The sequence below is a fragment of the Piliocolobus tephrosceles genome, chromosome 19 (assembly GCF_002776525.5).
Source record: "Piliocolobus tephrosceles isolate RC106 chromosome 19, ASM277652v3, whole genome shotgun sequence".
NCBI lineage: Eukaryota > Metazoa > Chordata > Mammalia > Primates > Cercopithecidae > Piliocolobus > Piliocolobus tephrosceles.
The window spans coordinates 39,094,579-39,114,554 of record NC_045452.1 but is presented as its reverse complement, the minus strand read 5'-3'; the positions used below and the strand labels follow the sequence as shown (position 1 = coordinate 39,114,554).

Genomic DNA, 19,976 nt, shown 5'->3' with positions numbered 1-19,976 from the left:
GGCTGGTACAATACTCTAAAAAGGGGGAAACAAATTCAAGGAGTAAACATCCCATTTCAGTTCACACTTGGAAGAGTTATCAGCCTCAATTGTCTTCAGAATCAACTGCTTTCCTCATTCTGCCCACCACAACAATTCTCCTTTTCCTATTCTCAGTCAGTCATCAAGCTCTCTCCTATGAGCTGGTCACAGCAATGTACTGAGGAATTGCAGCGTCCAGCAGGGAGAAAAGAGCTCCCTGCAATGACTGCCATGCCGACAGCAGACCTCTCTTGGCTGTCACGTGCAGGCATCCTCCCCCAGGCTAAGGTCTTTGACAGGTCTAGATGCCCAAAGCCGTCTGGGTCAACCCTTCCCTAAACCTAACACTGACCCTACCTTAAAGGAGCATGGGATGTGGGAAGTTTTGACATGAACAGGCAGTGTGCTCCATGCAGAGAATTCACATGCATTGGAATTATGAGCCCATTTGAGAAGTAATGACTAGGTCAGTTTGACTGGACAGAGAAGTTGCCAGGATGGTGGTCTGGTGCACGGTCTAGACATTAAAGAGCTAAGATGTGACTTTGTATTACGGACCTGAAAGCTTCTACCTGGGCCAAAGGGAGAGAGGAAAAAGAAGGGCAGAGGTGGGTGGTGGATGGGTGTGGGTACTGTGAACTCACATCCACCGGGCAATCCAGAATGCTCTGAATGGGGAGGTGGGGGCCTGGAACTTATTGAAAGCTTCTTAGTCCTTAGTCCAAGTGAGAGGCTCTGGGCATTGGAGAAGAGAGCAGGGGTTGTGTGGGTAACATTATAATGTGAAGATAGAGGAAATCTGTAAGAATCAAAGTCCTACCAGGTATACAGTGGGACAAGGAGGAGTTGCAGGGAGTCCAGGAAAAGGGCAAGATTTGGGATATGCAGAACTAGATGTAGTAACATAAGTGACGGGAAATGTCTAGAACAACATGGAAGCAACAATTTGGGGAGAGACTCATCTAGTTTCAATATCGGGGGACATTAGGTGAGGCTGTTCAGAGGCAAATTTGGAATCAAGTTTGGAAAGATGTCAGGGCTGAGATGAGGGCCTGGGTGTTTTTCATATCCCCACAGCGAGAGTACAAAAAGAAGATGGCAGAATCTCATCTGGGTCACACTTTCATTGAGGGTGAGAAGAGAGTCTGAGACAAGCCAAGAAAAAAAATTTAAAGTCCCAGATTCACAGAATCCTAAGAGCAATAAAGACTTTTCAGATTGGCCTCCTAATGAATGTTGGAATCCCTTTCACAGTGTCTTACACAAACGTGCACATATTCTCTGTCTACATGAATCTAGAGCTGGGACCACTGCCACTCCAGCACTGGGGTCAGCGCTCCTGCTGCACACCTAGTGTCCTTCCTCTCCGCCCAGTACTCTCCTGCCTTCCAGGTCTGCAGGTCTCTCCCAGTCAGCATGTGCCCAGGGAACCTTTGTTTCTTCTCTTCTCAGTCCTAATCTCACTTATTAGTCAGCATCATTATTGCTGGTGTGCCCAACACTGACGCCCACACTGCAGGAAGGGTGAAGACTTGGAATCCACCTTACTGCGTCACACCTGTGCTTTGAAGCCTTCAAAAGGACCTTGTTGCAACAGCCTTCATCAGCACAGAGAACCACCTTCCATGCTGGTCCAAGCTGTCATCCGGCTCTGCTGCCGCTCCCTTGTAACCTCCAACCTCTCTCTGAGTTTCCTGCACTTGCCACTTTCTGCAGAGTGCCCAAGGCTTTGCTAGTGCAAAGCCCTCCATTGTCCCCACCACCCCATGCAGATTCAACTTTCTCCGTGCACCCTGAAGCTTCAGTTCCCTCTGCTTCCCTGAACCTCTGCCTTATATCTCACACGTCTCTTCCCAGCTCATACTGTGCCCACCTGTTTCCGGGTTGTCTTTCTCTTGGCCCCTTTGGGCACAGTCCTGTCCCTGATCCACAGTGAAGCTACACAAAGATTTACTGAGGACACATTTAACTGTGAGAGACATCTTCCTTTTCTCGTGCAGAAACTCCTTGATGTAATTTTAACCTGAAGTCATTTGCAAACCGTTCAGATATTTCTGTGGAGCTGCATTTCCCTTGCTTGGCCTTAGCTCTCTCTTTTCTGGGTTACATTCTCTAATTTTCTCAGCCACTCCTCATACGGAATGATTTCTAGGTAATTCCCCACTTGGGACTCTCCTCTTTGAAAGGCCTGAGATTTTTTTATTTCTTTATTAAATGGGGTTGAGAAAGATGCTGGTAATTCTTGATCTTCTAGCACACTAGGGAGAGCACAATGCTCATTATATGTGTTGCAAATGAATTTTTTTTACAACTTCTATAGAAGACTTCACAATTATTCCTATTAAACTGTATCTTCTTGGTTCCAACCTTTCAAAATCTCTCAAAATGTGGATTCGTCCCTCTAATTCATTAGCTTCCCCACCAGGATATATGTGGCCTTCAAGATTGGATCAACCTGCCCATGCTTTCAGCAACATCCTGGTGTTCCCTTATTAATCAGCCCTGTCAAAATGCAAATGTAATTTGTCCCGGCCCCTGGTGGTCCCTTCTATTCCCTGATTGCTCACAAAACATCCTTTCGATAACCTCAACTAACTTATTTCAATCTATAATGTCCAGAATGAATCTACTGTTGTTGAAAATGGGTCCAGGGTATAGATGCTCTTTGACTTCTGATTACCCCCTGATGAACCCATCATCAGTTGAAAATATAACTAAGTCAAAAATGCGTTTAATATGCCTGACCTACCAAACATCAGGGCTTAGCCTAGCCTATCTTCAACATGCTCAGACCACTTACTCTAGGCCACAGTTGGGCAAAACTAGTTAACACAGAGCTTATTTTATAATGAGGTGTTGAGTATCTCATGTAAAAGTGTTGGATCACATGTCACTAACGCAGACAAAGATCAGAGTTCAAAATATAGTTTCTACTGAATGCGTATCACTTTTGCACTATTGTAAAGTCAAAAACTCCTAAGTTGAACCATAGTAAGTCAGGGACCATCTGCATAATCATTTTCTTTTCTTTTCTTTTTTTTTTTTGAGGCGGAGTCTCGCTCTGTCCCGGGCTGGAGTGCAGTGGCCGGAGCTCAGCTCACTGCAAGCTCCGCCTCCCGGATTTACGCCATTCTCCTGCCTCAGCACCCCCAGTAGCTGGGACTACAGGCGCCCGCCACCTCGCCCGGCTAGTTTTTGTATTTTTAGTAGAGACGAGGTTTCACCGTGTTAGCCAGGATGGTCTCGATCTCCTGACCTCGTGATCCGCCCGTCTCGGTCTCCCAAAGTGCTGGGATTACAGGCTTGAGCCACCGCGCCCGGCCCCTGCATAATCATTTTCTAACACCTCTACTTTGCATTTGATTGTTCAAAGGTTATCCAGAAAGACCTAGGGGTTATGTCTGGAAAAATTTTGTTCAGAACCCTAAAATGTTGTCCTTCAGAATCATGGGACTGGAACCCCATGATAGCTTCCCTAAGTTTTGAGTGGTGGTAGAGCTCTTTCCCTTCAGTGAAACAGCACAGCATTTATTGTGTCTGCATTAGGCTGCTTAAGCTTTGGAACTTGTGTAATAGTTCTTTGTAAACATTGTCTGCAAAAAGCAACATCTACACCTCCACATAACGGCTAATACACAGTATGTTTTGAAAAAAATAAATCATTTTAAACTATCAGGGTGCTGATTATTTTCATAAGCATCCTGAGTCCCTCTCCTCCTCTCCCCTCCCCTCCCCTCCCTCCCACCTGCCTTCCTTCCTTCCTTTCTTTCCGTTCTTTCCTTTCCTTCCCTTCCTCCCTTCCTTCCTTCTTTTTATAATTCCTGGTCCACATTTTCTGATTCAAATAGCATTTCTCCTGGTACACATCAAGCAAAGCAGATGCTGAGCAGCTCTCCTGTCTACCTGCCATCTGTTAATATGAGAACATTGTTCACAGCCATGTTCTTCTTGCACAAACACAGCTAAACAGCCCTTGCGTTGCCTGTCACATTTTTTTCCACACATTTCAGATCAATCTGAGATTCAGACTTTGCGACATCTTTTCTAAAGCCCCTTGCTACTCCCACACATCCATCCTTGGCTCTGGGCTCCTCCCTTATCTGTTGGGCTGGGAAATGATGGAGAAATGATAGCAGGATAATCCAGTGATACTAAAATGTGGAAAGAAGGCATTTCAAAAGACAACATTTGCTAACACTCTGAATGCTGCAAAGAGGGCTAAAAAATGATGGCTGAAAGGATAATGTGGAGATCAGAGAATAACTGGTCATCTGTCTTCAGGAAAGCAGTTACATTTGGGTGGCGAGTGGAAGGGGACTGTGAGAATTTGGGAGGAATTGAGAGGTTGTGTAGCTGATGACAGAATACTCTCAAGTATTCAGTGGAGAAAAGAATCAGAGAGGCAGCAGGTTGAAGATATGCAAGCTAGAAGGAATATGTATATGTCTCTCTCTCTACATATAATGTATATATATTTAAAATATAATTAGGGGAAGGGTGAAGGGTAGTGAATATTGAGATACAAAATCAATAGACCAAGTATTTTGATGGGCAAACAAAATTATATAGTAGCTATTGATACTGTGTTAATACATCTTCTAATTCCAGGTATAATTGATAAACCTTTAGAGCTTACCTAATGTTGATGAGAAAACCTGTTTCTTACTTGAATATTCAAAATCCTACAGAAGTTTCAAGGTAAGAGGAGTGGGGTAGGGAAAGTGATCTGAACTCCTTCTCCTTCTAGCTCTGCCTAGACTCATATGTGATTCTGGATAATTCTATAGCTGGCCTTCAGTTTTCATGTCAGAAAACGGGGCATCATGACTGGATGCGGTAGCCCACGCCTATAATCCCAGCATTTCGGGAGGCTGAGGCAGGCGGATCACCTCAGGTTGGGAGTTCGAGACCAGCCTGACCAACTTGGAGAAACCCCGTCTCTACTAAAAATACAAAATTAGCCGGGCACGGTGGTGCATGCCTGTAATCCCAGCTACTCGGGAGGCTGAGGCAGGAGAATCGCTTGAACCTGGAAGGTGGAGACTGTGGTGAGCCGAGATCATACCACTGCACGCCAGCCTGGGCAAAAAGAGCAAAACTCTGTCTCAGAAAAAAAAAAAAGAAAAGAAAGAAAATGGGGCATTATAATGGGCAGTTCATACTCAACCGTTTTGCACAGCTATTGAAAGACTAAGGCAAAATGGTGTAAAGTGAAGTACTATGGAAAAGAAAGAGGAGCAAAACAATGGGAAATATTGGTAGCCTGTGGATTAGGACGTGGTTAGATCGAGTTTTGGGAAATGGCACCTCTGGTTGGATGAGAAGGCTCCCAGCTTGGCCTTGCCCAGTTCCTGTGCTCTGTTTGTAGACCACAGCTTGCATCCTGGTGATGTGCCTGGCATGAAGCTGCATATGGCACGGGAGAGTGCTCACCACGGCCCCAGTCACTGCGACTGTGCAAAGCTTGAGAGGCTGAATTGCCTCACATTTTGCACACCCAAATTTTTCTTTAAAAAAGAGAAATTTTGTTTATGTCTGAAGTTCTAGTTACGTAAACTGGAAGATGCTTAGGTTAATACTTTTACTGGACAGTCACCTGCAGACACCCACAAAAAAAGATTTTGAGGGTAGCAGATTTTGACCTTATATTACCATCCATCAAAAGCTTTTATTTGCAGCCTCTCCCTCAACAGTCCCTGCCGTTCTGTGGAATTGAAACAGTCTCATAAAGCAGCTATTTTTGCAAGGGCTATAAACCTGCATTTATGTTTTTACAAGATCCCAAACAGGACTTCCAATCATCACAATGCTCAGATGAAAGCTGATTTGAAAACTGTGGCAGACATATATTAAAAAAAGGCGGCCATATATACTGGTGATCTGAAAAAACTGCATGCACAGACACAGACAAAATAGAACACCCAGGCAAGGCAGAGCTCCAGGGCCCGGCTGAGACCCACAGTCCCCTCCTGACTGCCCACTCCCTGGTCCCCCTCCACAGGCAGCCCTCGACTCCCCCTCACCCCCATGCTCTTTGCTTCCCGCTCTCAGATGCAGAGAGCCTTTTCTATCCAGTTTGCCATAACAAGTTTGATGTTTTCAAAGAATAATTTCATTAAGAAACCAAGACAGAAAGAAAGAGAGAGACAGAGAAAGAGAGGAAGAGAAAGAGAGAGGGAGAGAGAGAAAAAAGGAGAGAGTAAAAAGGAGAGAGAAAGGGAAAGGAAGGGAAAGGAAGGGAAAGGAAGGGAAGGGAAGGGAAGGGAAAGGAAGGGAAAGGAAGGGAAGGGAAGGGAAGGGAAGGGAAAGGAAGGGAAAGGAAGGGAAGGGAAGGGGAGGGAAAGGAAGAGAAGGGAAGGGAAGGGAACGGAAAGGAAGAAAGAAAAAGAAAAAGAAAGAAAGAAAGAAGAAAGAAAGAAAGAAAGAAAGAAAGAAAGAAAGAAAGAAAGAAAGAAAGAAAGAAAGAAAGAAAGAACACAAAGCACAGAACTAAAGAGTTTCAGGGTACAGGCTTCTAATGCCATCTTAGCCACACTTGGCAATGAAATCTCTAGGGTGCATGTGTGCTACTAATTCATTAACAATGTGGGCTTCCCACATTTAGGGTGGCTTTATGCATTAGTGCTGGGGCATCTATTAAGACTGTGAGTCTGTCTCAAGTCTAAGTGTCACTAGGCTTCTGGATGCACATTCCTGCTTTAGCTTAGCAAAGTTCAGGTTACCTTTCGGTTTTCCAAATGAGGGGAGCTTTGGGCTCATTTGCAGAAGAGATAAATGTCCTGTTAGAACTCAGAAAATAACAATGATTCCTCATAACCTACCCCTTGATCTGCCTGCATAGCACCATGAACCCGGATCCTCTTTGGGAACGATCTTCTAGAATGGATCAGTTTTGTAACAATCCATTTCAAAGCATCTTTAAAATAATAAACACACTTCCATTCAAGAGAAGCAAGACACTTTGCCACAAAAGCATGGTCAAATGTGACATCCCTCACTGATTTTTATCTTTAGCTTATTTGAAGTCCTGCAGGTTGACGCACGCTAACTGGTGCCAAGTTAGCTTGTGCTTTCTTGCATAAATGCATACCAAAGGAGGAGGCTTTTAGAAAGACTGGAGTTGATTACTTGACATGGGATCACATTTTATAAGGTTGGGGCTGCCTGCATCTCAGGCCCAACCAGTGACTCACTCTATAACCTTGCACTTCAAAGGATCTAGAAGTTGAAGAAAAACCAGGGCACCATTAAAAGCAAAATGCGGCTCCTGAACTCTTGGATAAGGTTATAGATTTTTTAAAAATGTGGGCACTTGCAGGCAATTTAGAGTTTAGGAGGTCGCTATGCTCTAAAATTAGTAAAGCACTCAGGAAGAGAGAATATAGGTTGACTACACTGCTAGAGTCCCATTTTCTTTCTTTCTTTCTAAAATTTTACATAAAAGAACATCATATTATATTCATCTAACTAGGTTACTTGTCTATACAGTAAAACATACTCAGCTTAAAAACATTTTGTAGTTTCTAGCAATTGAAAAATGTGATCAATTTCAACCATATAAAATTGATCTCACCTAATCACTCTAATCCACTGGGGATCCCTATAATATTTTTCTATAATTCAAATCTCCTTATTTCCATTTTTGATCCTGATAGATGGTTACTCAGGCAATGCTGACATGTTACTAGAAATGTTGTCCTTACTTTTGACAATCAAAATATTCTGTCTGTAGAGTCTGTAAATATATTTAAACTTATTCTTCCACAGGCACCGAGTCTGTACCTCACGTGGGTTCGCTTGTAATTGGGTGATTCGACTAATGCAATCTGGATATTTAATATATAGGCACCTATTCCTTTAAACTCTGCAGCTACAATTTCCCTCCATGAGTGAGTTGAAAATACTTTGTATTATTAATGAAAATTTCAGGGCCCTGCAGGGCTAAGAAACAAAGGTCTTTCTGGGGCAAGGCCTGACCTTTCATCGATTCTCCTTTACGACCCTCACCTCTGGCGCTGTCCTTTTATGGCAGTGCTTTGCACAGTTACAGAAACGAGTCTGCCCCTTGCGAGTCTTGACCCACTGCCACTACAATGTCACCTTTTATAGTTCCCAGAGTCTTAGAAATCTCTTCTCTCTCTAGGACCTAGCTAAACTCTTCTGATCAAATAGAAATGGTCGACAAGCAAGTGTTACCAATAGTTTAAAAAAAGGTTCCATCTTGCACCTGGTAGATAATCTACAGTGGTTTGTCAAATTGAATTTATTGCAGCGTGTCTACATTAAAACTTGCCATTCAGAAGTGGTGTGAAATTGTGTACCCAATCCTTGGCATCCTGACTGCCCTCTTGTCAGATTCTTAATTTAAGAACCTTTGTTAGTCATGTACAAAATGCGGAACTGCAGATACCTTTGTGCCACGGCAAGCTACTTTTCTGAACTCCTTTGCTCCTTAACCTCTCTTAGGAATCTTTGCCCCAGCACTTACTTTCTTCCTACTGAAACCTTTGTGTTGGATTTACCTTTTCCCCAGAACAAAGAAAACAAAACTGTTTCTGGGGAATGAAAGGCCATGTTCTCTGAGGTGATGGACTGCTGTCTTTACTGAGCCCAACTGCAAAACACTAGTGTCTAGAAGCAGAGACGCCAACAATTAAAACGCCAGCCCCAGGATGTTTTCTGGAGAGAGCCCTTGTATAGCAATAATTAAATCACAAGGAACTACTAAGAATACAAATACGGGATGCATGGGTCATCATTTCAACCCAAAGGCCTCACTCAGTAACAGTCCACAGCACCTTTATCTGGAAGCGCTCTCAGTGACAGGAAATGCACTGCTGGGGTGCTCAAGTTCAAAGGTAAATAGGAAAAATAAAATAATAGCTGGGAAGGATGGAGAGCGATAGAAGTCAGGGAAAAGAAGACAAGGTGAATTTGGCAGAGGGTGTAGACTGATGAGAAGCATTACCTAGATGCTTAACTCTTGTGATTAAATCGAAATCATTAATAAGAAATATTTACTATTGGTTTTTAGAAATGTCATACAGACAACGTACAGCCTTCTAAATGCAAGTAGTTAGACATAGTTATCCAATGGTAACCAGGACAGACACATAACAATTCTCCTAAAGTCCAGGCCACCGTGAACAAGGGTTAGAAAACATCCTTTTTGTATTTTAGTGATGAACACTCATGAACTGAACGGAATTCAACACGATCCATATTGTATGGAACTTCTCACCATAATGGGCTGTGTTATACACTTGTAGTTCTATTTTACTTAGCACTGAGGTAGCCTCCCTTTCCCTCTCCACTTGGGATTAATCTGTCCTTCTTTTTCACTGATGTGGGCCTTCTTTGAAGCCCTATTTCTGTATTCATGACAGTTTTGTTCTTTTACTGGTAGCTGCTATGGGCCTACCTCCTACCTTAAACCCAGAGTTCAGAAAGCTTTTTCTTTTCATCTTTGTATATTAAGCACCTAGCATTCACTCTCAAGTAATGTCTGCAAAAATTAAAAGATAATTGGTTCACATGATTGAGAAATAACATTTCAAGGAGACTGATGTTTACCAGAATTATTGGGCTGCAGGAGATTTACATGGACAGATTCTTTTTTTTTTTTTTTTGAGACGGAGTCTTGCTCTGTCGCCCGGGCTGGAGTGCAGTGGCTGGATCTCAGCTCACTGCAAGCTCCGCCTCCCGAGTTCACGCCATTCTCCTGCCTCAGCCGCCCGAGTAGCTGGGACTACAGGCGCCCGCCACCTCGCCCGGCTAGTTTTTTGTATTTTTTAGTAGAGACGGGGTTTCACCCTGTTAGCCAGGATGGTCTCGATCTCCTGACCTCGTGATCCGCCCGCCTCGGCCTCCCAAAGTGCTGAGATTACAGGCTTGAGCCACCGCGCCCGGCCAGATTCTTAATTGTACAGATGAAGTACAATGTACTTTGGAATTGTAACTTGTTGGCAGAGCAAAAGCAAGTTGACAGTAAAATGTACTAGAATTCCATAAAAAGGGGTGCTTTGGATAAGTGAAGACAGGTGAAAATATTACCACGTTCTCTGTTCTAAGTGGATTATGGTCAAATTAAGTATTTACAGAAGAGGTCATTGTTTTGTAAATATATCAGTAAAGTTTCGGATATGTTTTGAGGAGAGAGTGCTTCCAGATTTGTATTTTGAACATAACTTTGAAACATACACAGGATGCTGCATAGTAGTATCCCACACTACACTGATATTAAAATGAAAATACCTTGTTATGCACTTTACCGAAAAAGTGGCTTGGTTAAATACCCTCATCAGTAAAGGGCAAAGGACCTGGGAACACTTCTGCATAGTTTCATATTTGAAATAACTCCTTGTCCTCACATTGCAGAGCAAGGGCAAGTAAGGGCTCTTGGCCAGAAACTGAGAACAGCCTCATCACACAGAACGACATGGGGCTGGACATTATAATCATGGTGTCTGTTCACAATGGAGCTCATCCGGCCTGGCTTCTCCAGCCTTCATTATTTTTTTGCTTCATTAGAGTGAAACTCTTACACCAGGCTTCAGCTCCCATTTCTAATTTGGGATGGCATGTGTCGTCTGCTTCACAATGCTTCACCAGTACCCCAAGCCCTCAATTTCCACTTCCAGTCAGTCAAATAATTCTCATTCCTGGAGCAAATCTGACAGATCTTTTCATAGAAAGCCATAATTGATGGCTTTGCTGGACCCACTGAAAATTAAAGAGACTAGAGTTAAAAAATTAATTTTCCTTGCCGACCAACAGCTAGGATTTAGGGGACGGGCTGGTTTTCACCTGATTTCTGACCGAGCTAGGAACATTCTTATTGTTCTTCCCTGAGGCTCTGCAGTGTCGCTGAAGGAATGTCAGAGAACCAGGCAGTGGGGGGACCTGGGTCAGAGAGGGAAGGGTCACTCCCTTTTGAGGTTTGTTCTCCAGCTGGCATCTCTCCCGGTGGCTGCAGAGCAGCAGGGGACATGCGGAGGTGGACAGCAGGGTCTAGACCTACCTCGCAGCCTCTTCAGCCTCTGCTCCCGCCGCCTCCTCCGCACAACCAGCAGGAGCACGAACAGCAGCAAGACCCCCACCAGGATACAGGAGATGGTCACCAGCATCTTGAGCCCCTCGTTGGTCGTCAGCCCTTCTTCGCTTTGGACAACTGATTTAATGAGTGGAGGAATTGTACCTGAAAGCAGGGCCACGGTGTTAGATGGCTATTAATGAAGACGGCATGGTGGAGCTTTTAGGGATGACAGGTTATAAAAATCGAGGTGTGATCCTAGGGTGTCAGAGGTGATGAAAAACGAAAAGAAATCTTTCTCTAGGCCCTGGTTAACTTATTTTCGTATTTATTTCCCTCCCTCTGCCTGAATTTCCAACTTATTCTATAGCGCACATTTGAAAAGGACTTCCTTTTGCGACACACTACTGAGCGCAGGCACTTGAAAGCATGAGGCCCAGGCTCCGTGCTGACAAAAGCCACATGCATCTACCCAGAATTAAGTGTTCCCTTGACTGTCACCCACAGTACAACTGATAGAGACTACTTGAAAAAACTGCACATCAAAGAATGAACAGAAGGTTGGGCAAATGGACAGAAGCGCGTGTGCAGGGAGAGGGTCCTAGAAACACTCGCATAAAGCTCAAATCCCTTGCGATTAGGTTATTTGTGGGCTTTTGTCACAGGTGTAAGACCAAATCTACTTCAACAGCTGCCATTTGAGAGTACAAGAGCTACAGACAACTTTTCAAAGGGGACCCATCTAGGTTTCTAAAGGAGCCTACTTTTGATCAGGCATTATTAAATAGTGCTACAAAATCCAGATTCTTTCGAGTTATAAGGAAACACTGAAGGAAAATGAACTCTGAGCTATCTTAAGCTGCCTTTGATCCAGATGCTCAGTACAATGGATGCAGAGATCTAAACACAGGCATCCACCTTTTATGGGATATGTATTTTGCTACCCTCCATTATGTAAGATGCTCCACCCCACTGCACTTTCCATATACAGCAAGGGCCAGAAAGTCAGCACTTCAGGAAAAGAGAATGCAAAAATAATATAATTTCTCTCCGAGCAAAATGGTCTTTATGCCACATTTAGTAAGCAGAGCAGGGATAACGGAATCCTTGTTCCTCTGAGATCTCTGCTAAACCCAAGAAGACTGTTTTTCCAACTTTAAAGTGTTTTTGTGAAAACCCAAGTCTCCAAATGCTTAGAAATTTAGGGAAGACGCACTTACAGGATGCCCATAAGGATGGGTCTGCAAAACCAAGACAACACAAGGACAAGCAGAAACACTTGGCTAAGGAAATGGCAGAAGAAAGAGTGAAATCGATAAATGGAGGACTCTGAAACCTGAGTGATATGAATGTAGGCTGTCCATCTTGGTTTTCTCAAGATAAGAAAGTTCTTCAGGCAGATGTGACAATAGAGATATTAAAGCTATCTATTCATAAGTTTGGTCCAAAGAAATCTGTAATCTCTTTCAAGGAAAATCTAAATATGCAGTCTTATTTCTTACTGTCATAAAGTCATTTCATATTTCCAAAATGTAAAGGTAGCTTGCAGGATTTTTCAAAATTTGGGATCTTAAAGTGAGAAAATGATATGTTTTCTTAGAAGACAAACATTTAAAATCCGCAGAGCACTTTGTGAATTAGAATCACAGTTTCAAATTCTACACATGAGTAGTTTCTAATTAAATCATGAGCTGTGAGCATATCATCAGTGTGCACATTTAAGCTGGGTGCCCAGGCATCTGCACATATTATAGAGAAGCTGGGGACCAGAGAGTGAATATTGCAAGACAATGATCTAAAGCAAAAAAGATACTACTCAAATGTGTGCTGGTTAACAGAGGATTTTGGTGAACCCTTAAATGCTAAGTAAAGTGTCTGGTAAGTGTCAAAGTTCTTTACTTTGTAAGATCAAATAATTCAGCCACATTATGGGGAGAGGCCAGCTTGGAAGTTCTCCTCTGCCTGTGGGTGATGCTTTGTGATGGGGACACCTTTGAATGAAGTCACTCGAGTGAGGGCTATGAAATTAGAGAGAGGCAGCCCATGAAAAGCATCAGCCCTTGAAGAGAAAAGTTGTTGTCTGGGAGGGCATAGGCTATTCTGGGGCCATAGGACAGAGTCCCTGCACAGGCTAGGGACCCGGCTGGTGTAACCAACACTAGAAGAGCTTTCTACAAGCTCAAGGTCTTCCTACAGCCCTGAGAAAAGAAGTGCCAGGCAGACCCTGGGCTCTGGCAGAGGAGGGTGTTGTGGAAAAATGACCTTGGACAGGAGATTTGGGGTAGGTCTGCTCTGTGTGCAAAGCAGGAAGAGCCAGTTCTGAGCCATCCGGACATTATAGGAGAAATTGGTCAGATGCAATCCCAGGCAACTTCACCTCATTACATTAGCTCCTTGTGGTTATTTCTGTGGGTCCTTAGGTTCACAGCCACTCTTCTTAGGATGGCATAAACTGTGCTCCAAGGAGCTACTTGCTGGAGCTTTAATAAAGCGGCTTCCCGAATGCACGAAGTAGAGGAAGAATCACTGTTCCAGAGAGCAACCTTTCTCTTCAAGGGCTGATGCTTTTCATGGGTTGCCTCTGTCTAATTTTTACAGCCCTTAGTTTTGAGTGGCTTCATTGAAAGGTGACTGCTCACAAAGCATCACCCACAGGTGGAGGAGTACTTCCAACTTGGTCTTGGTTTGGCTAACTGTCAATAAAGGGTTTCGGTGTTTCTTGGTTAAGTCGTTCAACACTGTGGTCTAGCTTGACCAACAGAAGATGAGTAGAAAGCTCTGAGGAGAGTTGCGCTGGAGTTCCAATTCATCCTGATGCATTGCTGCCATTTTTACCTTGCAATTAGAGCACCTAACTCAATCCTTGCTGTTCCCCTAGTGAGAAATCAGCATCAACGCGCTGCTACCGGGACCTTCTAAAGATCCCCTACTAAGTTACAGTCAAGGACATGCTCCCTTTCAGCTTCGTTGGGCTTAGCATTTGTTCAGTTAGCAATAAATGGCCCTTGATACCAGAAAAAATGAGTGAGATTTTCAACCATTTATTTTTGGTTAACTAATGTCAAGAGACACCTCACCTAGTTTTTGGAAAGTAAATGCAAGTGGCAAGTGTGTGTGAGTTTGTGTGTGTGCACGTGTTCATGGATTTCTATTATCCTATTTCCATCGGTGACCCTGCTCCTGCCCAGAGACTAACATAAGCTCCTTTACCATGGAAAATTGTTTTTGCACATGCAGTTTAAGGGCATAATGAGTGCAAAAAGAAAGTTGTTATGTGGATTGGGATGAGGTGGGGAAAGGGGTGGGAGACAACAAAAGCAATGTTAGCTCATAGACATCAACACAAGCACAGAACCACATGGTCAAGAGTCCTTCAGCCCTGAGAGAAATCACTCCTGCCCCATGACTCCCCACTGAGACTCCATCAGTGTCCATCAGTGTGGACACACAACTTACGACACCTCCTGATGATGGCAACGGCTTTGGCCACTGCTGTGTTTCAGGAATGCTGGGTTATCTTTGTCTCAGAAACTCTCCCTCATTAAAACTGGCTTCTCCCCGAGGACCCTGTGCTCTGACACCCTTCTTGTTCTATCTCTCCTATGCTCTCACACTTGCAGAATCTAAGCCTCATTTCATTTGAGTCTCTTATTTCTGGACACACAGTGATGGTCATCTGGATTTAATGAACTAGGGAGCCCCAGACAGAGTTCACTGAATCCCCAAAGCCTAATGGGCTCCATGGGCACTGGTCACACTATGGCAAAGATGATGTTTGATGGGAAAGGGGCAGGGCCCACGTGCACATTCCCCAAGACACAAACAGGAGAGCCATGAAGCCAGCCAGCTTACTGCCATCGTAGTTCAGCGTAGCGAAGTTGGCCTGCTTCTCCGCGCAGCCAGCGCTGTTGCACACCCGCATCTGCAGCTCATACCAGGTGGCTTCCTGCAGGTCATACAGGATGTAGGACTTGGAGAGAGAGGTCCTCTGAGCTGTGGTCCAAACCGTGGTCCCAAAGGGCCTGTACTCCAGTGTGAAGGAGGTGATGGGGCAGCCGCCGTCATTCCAGCCAATGAGGTTCAGCCTCACGCGCGTGGTGTTGATGCTGGCAAACAGCTCCTGCTCCTTTGAGAACTGGGGCTCTGCGGGAGAAGGCACATGGAGGTCAGCTCACAGGACACATGGGGAGGCCATCAGCATCTTCATGCATTTCCCTCAGACTGCTTCCTCCAGCGAGGCCAGGAGCTCAGTCCAAGTCTGGCTCACAGGCACTGGCAACTTGTCGCGTTAATAGAGACTTTATGGACCAACAGGCTTTCTCCAACTGTAATGACCTGGGTGTGTGAGGGAAAACTGCATGGGCGGAGGTTATTTTGGGGTATCTCAGAGTTCCCTAAAGAACAATGCAACGTTCACGTATGGGTTTCCTTCTGTGGTTTGCACTGCAGTGTGCTGGGCTGACCTTTTTCCATCCTCATGTGATGTACCTGACTCAAGAGAAGACAGAGTTGGATTTGGGAAGCACCAACAGATTTTCCTCCACAACTAAACACTTGGTCTTGGAGACCGGGGACCTAATGGATATATTTCTGCATAAATCAATCCCAGATCATTTGACCTCTCACCACTTGTTACTCAAAACTGTGGCACCGGGCACAAATAATACCCTTGCCATCTCATTACTCACTCTCCTGCCATCTGACCCCACCCCACCTGATAGGACTCCCATGGGAGGGAAGCCTGCAGAGACATCTCCTCACCTTCTTCCTATGCTCACACAGAGCTGCATCATCCCTCCTTCCTTCTGGAGTTCCTGGGACAAAACCTCTTTCTCTGAATATCATTTCTTTGGGGTTCATCTCCTTGAAAGTCCACATTTTAGATTGAAAAAAAAAAACGCAACTCATTTTGAAATGTTAACAAATTACCCATCATTTTCCCTCTGAAAAGCAGGCGCTGTGCGGCTATGTGGAAATGATAGGAAAGTGGGGATATGGGCTGGCTGAGGGAGAATGGTGCCTCAAAACGGCTGAGAGGGCCAGTGTCACGCTTCATGGCTGTACAGCCTTGGCACCTCACGTTCACAACGCTCTTGATTTTCAAATGACATTCTTCTCTTTAACTGCAAATGAAACAATAAAAGAGAGGACCAGAACACTCTGGAAGGTCCAACTGTCCCTCTCATTATGCTGTGGCACTGCTGAAGCCATTTGAGGAATGACAAAGTTCAAACACATAAACATAAAACATGATGGATCTTTTATGATTCCAATCTCCCCTTCTGGCTGGGAAAACAGAGGATATTTAGAAGCGACGAGAAGGCATACCTACCTTTTCCTAAGGTCTTTGCTTCTATGATTTCACTTATACGCCCTGGGCCCACTCCATTTTGGGCTGTCAGTGTGAACTTATACCAAGTCCCACATTTGAGATTTTCCAAGCGGTAGGAACGTTCACTGGGGCTGATTGGAAAACTCCCCCACTGCTCACTGTTGTCCTCAGAGTACTGCAGTATGTATCCTGCAGAGAATGAGAAAGACTCACAAAGCACTGTTTGCTTTCTATGGGAAGTGGGTTGACATTTGCATTTTGTGTGGGTAATAGAATGAACATTCTCAGAACTGAAGAATCTTCAGAAGGCCCATTTTTCACTCTTTCTGATTCCAGGAAATTTAACCCAGCCTGGGAGAAGCGCCATGACGTATTGATTAGTGAGTCATTTGGGCCACACCAGACATTATCACTGCAAAGTATTGCTGGATAGTGTGGTCAAAATTAAACCACTTTTCTGCTCATTCTCTTCTAAAAGCCATACTGGGCAGCAGGGAATATTAAGTTGCTAAGTATCTGCCCCTCAGATCTTATGTGCCTGAATCCTTGAGTGCAGACGTAGGCTGATGCTGAGTTATTTTTGCAAGACCTGAATCTCCCGGAAGGGGACACGTTATCAATGGGAGTGGAGATTTCCTCAACTGCCTCACTCCTCATGCACTCCTGGTCTCACAGTCCATAGACACTAGGAGAAACAGCTCCAAGTCTTGCAGCCACCCCAATATTCTGACAGTAACCTGGCTTCTCTTTAGTTTGAAAAATTCCTCCAACAATTCATTCCTCCACAGGACCACTGCCTCTACTTTTACAACTACTAACAATGACTGTCCACTCTTGAGCACTCACTCCATGCCAAGCCCTGTCCTAAGCCCTTTGCTTACAGGATTTCTGCAACTCTATGGAACAGTGATGACTCTCCCACACTGAGATCCAGAGCAGCTAACTGGTGAGTCCCAAGTGCAGAAAGGAGGACACAGACCCTTCAGTCAGCCTGAAGCCCATGCTCTTCACCCCTGTGAATGCTGAAATATTCTTCCTGTTAGCTCCTTCATCCCTGTTATCTACAGCCATGTTCCTTCTCCACCCTGGCTAGCTGGCCTGGAATATGGTGCCTTTGCAACAATGGGTTGGTACCTTCTATTCTTGTCCTGTGGCGCTCCATTTTACTAAAAACAAAGCATTTTCTTCCCTGCACACTACAGTGTCTCCTAAACCCAAATGGGCAGGTTTGCTGATTTCCACACCCCTCACATGGCGATGACTCATCTCTGATGCCTCCTTCCGAGGTCACGGTGTCTTCCCTACTCCTTTCAGCCTTCCCTCCCCACTGGACTTCTATAGCCATAGGGTCCCTGCTCCTTCTTGAGCCTTTGTGTTCCTCATCTGACCTCCGCAAAGCTCCTTCAGTATCTGACAGGTGATGTCTGTGCACCTGCTTCCAGCCACATCCCAGCTTGTATTCCAGCTGCCCTACACATTATAGGGATTCCACTTTCCTCCCACTTTCCACCCTTGAAGTCACCTCAAAAAACTCCTCTAATCCTTGGTGATAGGCCTGTATAGTTTCCCATCCCCTGCTATCATCCTCAGTGCCATCAGTGTCCATCAGTGTGGGTACACAACTTATGACACCTCCTGATGATGGCAATGGCTTTGGCCACTATGGTGTTTCAGGAACACTGGGTTATCTTTGTCTTGGAAACTCTCCCTCACTAAAACTGGCTTCATCCCGAGGACCCTGTACTCTGACACCCTTCTTATTCTACCTCTCCCATGCTCTCACACTTGCAGAATCCAAGCCTCATTTCATTTGAGCCTAAAGCCTAGGGTCCCTCGAGCCCATTCCCAGGTGCCCCCCTTTTTTTTCCTATAAGAAGGTTCTCTAGTCAGCCTGGAACCTTTGGTAGGCCATTTCAACAAGGAGCCTAGTTTCTCCCACTCTTTAGACTTCTGGCCATGCTATGTTACTGGTAATCTGTGATCCACTTTTCTTCCCAGCTGTCCAGAATCATTTAAGAAAGTCATTAGGCCAAGCGTGGTGGCTCAGGACTGTAATCCCAGCACTTTGGGAGGCCAAGGCACGTGAATCACGAAGTCAGGAGATTGAGACCATTCTGGCTAACATGGTGAAACCCCGTCTCTACTAAAAATACGAAAAATCAGCTGGATGTGGTGACGCATGCCTGTAGTCCCAGCTACGTGGGAGGCTGAGGCAGGAGAATCACTTGAACCCAGGAGGCGGAGGTTGCACTGAGCCTAGATCACGCCGCTGCACTCCAGCCTGGGTGACATAGTGAGACTCCATCTCAAACAAAACAAAACAAAACAAAACAAAACAAAACAAAACAAAACAGAAGAGAAAGTCATTAAACTGTGATAATTGTGACTCCTACAATTTGTGCTGTGCATCTGCAGCTGGATCCTTGTAGCTTCTTGGCAATGACTTTGTTCATCTATTAATGACTCCCTGTGCATTCCATGAGGCAGCTATTACAAACCTATCCCATGATCCTCAAATCCACAGACACATCCTCACCACTATTTTAAAAAAATCACCTCACTTTTTCTTTCCTGAAAAAAAAAAAATGAAAAGAAAGAAAGATCTTCCCTTCACCCACTGGAATGCTGATAAAAGTCTAACAACTGGTTCTTGGAGAGGAGGAAAAAGGCTCTTATTTGTAGCATTTCTGATTTCCATGGTGAGGGAATGTTCTTAGGACGGCTGTGGCTACTGAGTGCAAAGCTGAGAAGGGATGGGGCACTTCACTCTTGGAGCTGGAAGGAGCTGATCCAGCACACCACTGAAGTCACTCTGAAATGCTCCTGACTTCCGGTTTACTTCCCAGCCTTCCTTCTCTCTCAGAAGAAAGGGTGTTCTCTGCCTTAGGAAGTCTAAGACCTTATTCTCTCTCCCCAGCCCTGGGACCTCTTTAATGGCTCAGGCCCTCTTTCCTGTGTATCTTCTGTCTCTAGCTTAACTCCACCTACACTAGAACGATCATGCTCACTCCTTCCATATAAACCTCATTTAGGCCGTGTGTGGTGGCTCACGCCTGTAATCCCAGTACTTTGGGAGGCCGAGGTGGGCAGATCACCTGAGGTCAGGAGTTCGAGACCAGCCTGGCCAATGTGGCAAAACCCCGTCTCTAGTAAAAATACAAAAACTAGCTGGGCGCAGTGGTGGGTGTCTGTAATCCCAGCTTCTTGGGAGGTTGAGGCAGAAGAATCCCTTGAACCGGAGAGGCGGAGGTTGCAGTGAGCCGAGATAGTGCCATTGCACTCCAGCCTGGGTGACAGAGTGAGACTCCATCTCAGAAAAACAAAACCCTGTTTATATACCTCAACTATGAACTAATTGCAAAGGCTTTGTGCAAATAGATTGTTTTACATGTACACTTTAGGTCTTCTGTCTTTTATTACTTTCTAAGTCAGGACAGTACGTATGGTTACATAAATGAATGACATTGTGTTGGCAAAATAAAAAAGAAACAGTATTTAGAATCTCAAAAAAGAGATGTCCAAATTTCTTTCTTCTTTCTTTCTTGCAACTGTTGATATTTCACTCTGTGAATAAGCATCCTTGGATGAATG

General features: G+C 44.7%; 1 protein-coding gene across 1 annotated transcript in view; it reads right to left on the bottom strand.

The window, feature by feature from the left end:
- DSCAM (DS cell adhesion molecule) overlaps window positions 1–19,976 on the bottom strand; it is a 703,505-nt gene that overhangs the window by 45,936 nt on the left and 637,593 nt on the right. The window contains exons 25-27 of the mRNA XM_023193411.2: window positions 16,386–16,574; window positions 14,906–15,196; window positions 11,042–11,218 (exon numbers count right to left, since the gene is read on the bottom strand). Of these exons, the coding sequence (XP_023049179.2) occupies window positions 11,042–11,218; window positions 14,906–15,196; window positions 16,386–16,574 (657 nt within the window). The remainder of the gene's footprint in view (window positions 1–11,041; window positions 11,219–14,905; window positions 15,197–16,385; window positions 16,575–19,976) is intronic.